The sequence below is a fragment of the Condylura cristata genome, unplaced genomic scaffold, assembly GCF_000260355.1.
Source record: "Condylura cristata isolate star-nosed mole 26May11 unplaced genomic scaffold, ConCri1.0 scaffold00015, whole genome shotgun sequence".
Classification (NCBI taxonomy): domain Eukaryota; kingdom Metazoa; phylum Chordata; class Mammalia; order Eulipotyphla; family Talpidae; genus Condylura; species Condylura cristata.
In genome coordinates this window covers 7442325-7446461 of record NW_004567116.1, presented here as the reverse complement: position 1 = coordinate 7446461, position 4137 = coordinate 7442325, and the positions used below count along the sequence as shown (strand labels likewise).

General features: G+C 36.4%; 1 protein-coding gene across 1 annotated transcript in view; it reads left to right on the top strand.

The window, feature by feature from the left end:
- The window catches only part of LOC101629161 (olfactory receptor 4C11-like), a 6974-nt gene extending 2837 nt beyond the window's left edge, over positions 1–4137 (top strand). Inside the window, exon 2 of the mRNA XM_004683538.1 lies at positions 3529–4137. Within this exon, the coding sequence (XP_004683595.1) occupies positions 3529–4137 (609 nt within the window). The remainder of the gene's footprint in view (positions 1–3528) is intronic.

Sequence of the window (4137 nt, the reverse complement as noted above, 5' to 3'; positions counted from 1 at the left end):
TTCTAACAAAGTGAAGGAACTCCTGGCAAGTACATCCCTAAGTGAAGGGTTTTGTGAGTCTGTGTAATCCTGCCCAGACTTCACACAGAACTACAGAGGATAGTTCAGGCTCAATCTTTAAATCCATATGTTCCTTTGTTTGAAGGGTTTTAGTTTTAGTCAGTGATGATGACTTGGGGACAGAGTATAAAAATGGGCTGAATTTTCCCCACACCTGGGATTTCAAGAATCTTAACATCCTTGCTTATGACCCAGAATCATACCCACTTCTGGTTTAGGGCAGATGACAGGACAGTAGGTTAGGGGGAAAGCAGCAAGATGCTTGATGCTCTGGGGCTGAAGAGCACTCCTTCTCTTCTGTAGACTCCTGATTGACATCCTGACTCTTTTCTTGGTTCTGCTCATCCCCATGCTCTCCTCTTCTGCTCAGACTTTATTCAGTCTCTGCCTTTCCCTACTCTTCTCTGTTAATTCAAGTGGAGGGATCTAGTTTCCTTCTTTGATTTTTGCCTCACTATGCAGTTTGCATAACCGTTTTATGGGTCAAAGCAGGAAATGAATTTACCTACCTACACCCTTCTGTGATGGTTCTGATTTTTTCATTTTCAGAATGTAATGTACATGGATGAGATTTGATATGATATATAACATAGAGTTGGGTGCTGGAGAGAGGCTGGCTGTTAGAACCCAGCTCTAATACTAGTCTGTTTAGCAAATTTTCTGTTATCACAGGTCAAACTTTGACCTGTGAACAGAGTAGTTCAATGACTACATGTATCTTGCAAGAAAATGTGCAGGTTAGATGAGATGACAAAAGTGAAAACCTATGAAATGATAAGGCTTTGGAACAGAATCATAGGTAATGCAGGCTGCCTTGATCAGTATGGACTTGTTTGTGTTTATATAATGAATCTAATATCAATAACATCATAGGATAGAGGTACAGGAAAGCTAGAGGTTTTTCTGGCGATTCACAAGCCTTCTCTGCTTATTTAAAATAAAGGAACATAGATTACATAGTTTATGCGTGTCCATACAAGGAACATATTTTGTTCACAACTCTTTGATTTAACGAGTGTTTAGTTTTTTAGGACATCAGCTGTGTGTTATCTGAAAACAGGCACATTTGTCTTCTTAAGAAATTTTTTTTTGCTCACTCTTCTCATGTAGTACCTTTTCCTTTCACAGCAAAAATCCTTCCCTTTTGTCTTTAACTTTAACTTCAATGGAACCTAATGTACTGAAAATAGGTGATACCATATTCATTTTCTTTCTTTCTTTCTTTCTTTCTTCTTTTAAGATTTATTTATTCGTACAGAACTAGGGTACAGACCAGAGATACGGAGGGTGAGAGGATTCACCAGAGACAGAGTGGGGAGCAGAACAGGCAGATGGACGAAGTACACTGCTGAGGGGAGCAGCGGGCAGATCAGGAGAGGTCTGCCGCGCCATGCGGATCTCCTCCAGGGCAGGCGGGGATCGAACTCATGTGGAAGTGGCTTAAGCTTCTTAGTGCTGTGCTTTAACCCGCTGCGCCACCAGGGAGGGCCCTCATTTTCTTTTTTATAGTTCTCAGAAAAAGTTGAAAATGCTTATCAAATCTCTAGTTTACCACACCTTGAACTTATAAAGCCAACTAGAAGTTTTACTTAAATGTATAAGATTACAAAGGGTAAGTGAAGTTTGAATTAAAAAATTTTAAAATTTTCTCTCTCTGTTGGATAGCCCAGTATAGTCTTATTGAATATTTAAAATATTCACATTTATGTCAGTACTTTCATGGAAATTTATTTTGATGAAATCATTAAAAGTAAAGAGATATTTAGAAATGAGAAGGGCTTTTAGTGTCTCTATGAGGGTGAAATTTGAGATTGCATTTAAAATATATAAATATGTATAAATATATAAAAATCAGTAGTTACATTTCTCTTCTGAAATTTTGGTATTTTTACAGTTATTAATCAGATTATGTGTTATGAAATGTGTTTAAATGGGAAATGTTTCCAGCAGTCAAAAATAAAAATCAGAAGTTACAATAATATTACAGGATGACTGAGATATATTTGTGATGACTAGAACAAATAAGAACCATTTTTATGTTGAATATTTGAAATATATTTATAACCTTATATTTTAGGGAGATAAAAATTGTAAGAATAGGAATTGCCTAGAAATAGTGGTGGTGAATAATGTACAAGTGAAAATGTTATCCAGATTATGCAACATTAAATCAGATTCATATAATGTGAAACTTAAAGCCATATATCTGACATGAATAATGGGTTATTTTGAATGTGTTATAATTTTGCTTTACTGTGGCAGCCTCACAGAGTTACTCAAATAGCTCATGTCTGCTGAAAGAATACAAATAAAAACTATAGTCACTATAAACATAGTTAGAAATTAGTTTTTAAAAGTACAAGCAAACCAAAATACTGAAAAAGCTTGAGCACACTGAAACCAAGAAATGTTTCCTAACAGCCATTCTCCAATTCTCCAAATTTAAATTTAAAATTATTTAGGGATAATATATCTTCATAATTTAAATGCATATACACTTTCATATCATGTATGTAAAATTCATGTGTACATTAGTATACTAAAATATATATCTTTAGAATATATAATTTTTATATGGAGAAAAAAAATACTCTGGAAATTAAAATGACTTGCTGAAGAATATATAGAATAGACATTAGTTCTCAGAACTTGAGTGAGGGTATATGCACTAAATACCTTTTATTTTTCCCTAAAAAACTTTGACACAAGAACTTCTTAAATTAATATCCATGATGAAAACGTGGACATCAACATTGGAAAATAAAAACTATCATCACAAACTATCACAAACTATCATGAGTCAGCATGTTTGTGATGTGTTGGTGATTCTGGCCTGGGTGGGGTCTTGTATCCATTCTTCAACACAGATTTTTTTGGTTTTGAAATTACCCTTCTGTGGACCCAATGTTTTTCAGAGTCCAAGTCCCTGCTGTCGCTAAATCACATTTTTTCAATTTTCTTTGCAGAAGTACCATTTCTCTACTGTGTCTATTTATGGTGATTAAAGTAAACAGAAATCTTGAGAACCACTGAGTGATATGAAGAATTAGTACATAATGCAATTCAGAGTCCAAGTCCCTGCTGTCGCTAAATCACATTTTTTCAATTTTCTTTGCAGAAGTACCATTTCTCTACTGTGTCTATTCTACATACACACTAAGGATGGAGTGGAATAGCAGTGTGCATGAGTTTATTTTGCTTGGTCTAACACAGGACCCTCTAAAGGATAAAATAGTATTTGTGGTTTTCCTGTTTCTATACCTGGCAACACTGTTGGCAAATGTACTTATTATGACAACCATAAAAAATAGCAGGACACTCGGGGGCCCAATGTATTTCTTCCTGTGCTACCTATCCTTTGCGGATGCTTGTTTCTCTACCTCCACGGCTCCTAGGTTGATTATAGATGCCATGTCTGAGAAAAAGGTCATCTCCTACAATGAGTGCCTGACCCAGATCTTTGTCGTTCACTTCTTTGGATGTCTAGAGACCTTGGTACTCATACTCATGTCCTTTGATCGCTACGTGGCTATTTGTAAACCCCTTCGATACACAACTATCATGAGTCAGCATGTTTGTGATGTGTTGGTGATTCTGGCCTGGGTGGGGTCTTGTATCCATTCTTCAACACAGATTTTTTTGGTTTTGAAATTACCCTTCTGTGGACCCAATGTTATTGATCATTATTTCTGTGACTTGCAACCCTTGTTGGAACTTGCTTGCATGGACACTTTTGTCATCAACCTACTCATAGTGTCTAACAGTGGGGTCATATGCACAGTGAGTTTCATCATATTGCTTATCTCCTATGTTTTCATCTTACATTCTCTAAGTAAACAGAGTGCAGAGGGAAGAAGGAAAGCTCTCTCCACCTGTACCTCCCACATAATTGTTGTCACCTTGTTCTTTGTTCCTTGTATATTCACATACACTCGCCCTGCAACCACATTTCCAGGGGACAAGATGGTGGCAGTGTTTTACACTATTTGTACACCGTTGCTCAATCCTCTGATTTATACTTTGAGGAATGCAGAAGTCAAAAATGCCATGAGAAAGCTATGGTGCCACAAATTCTGA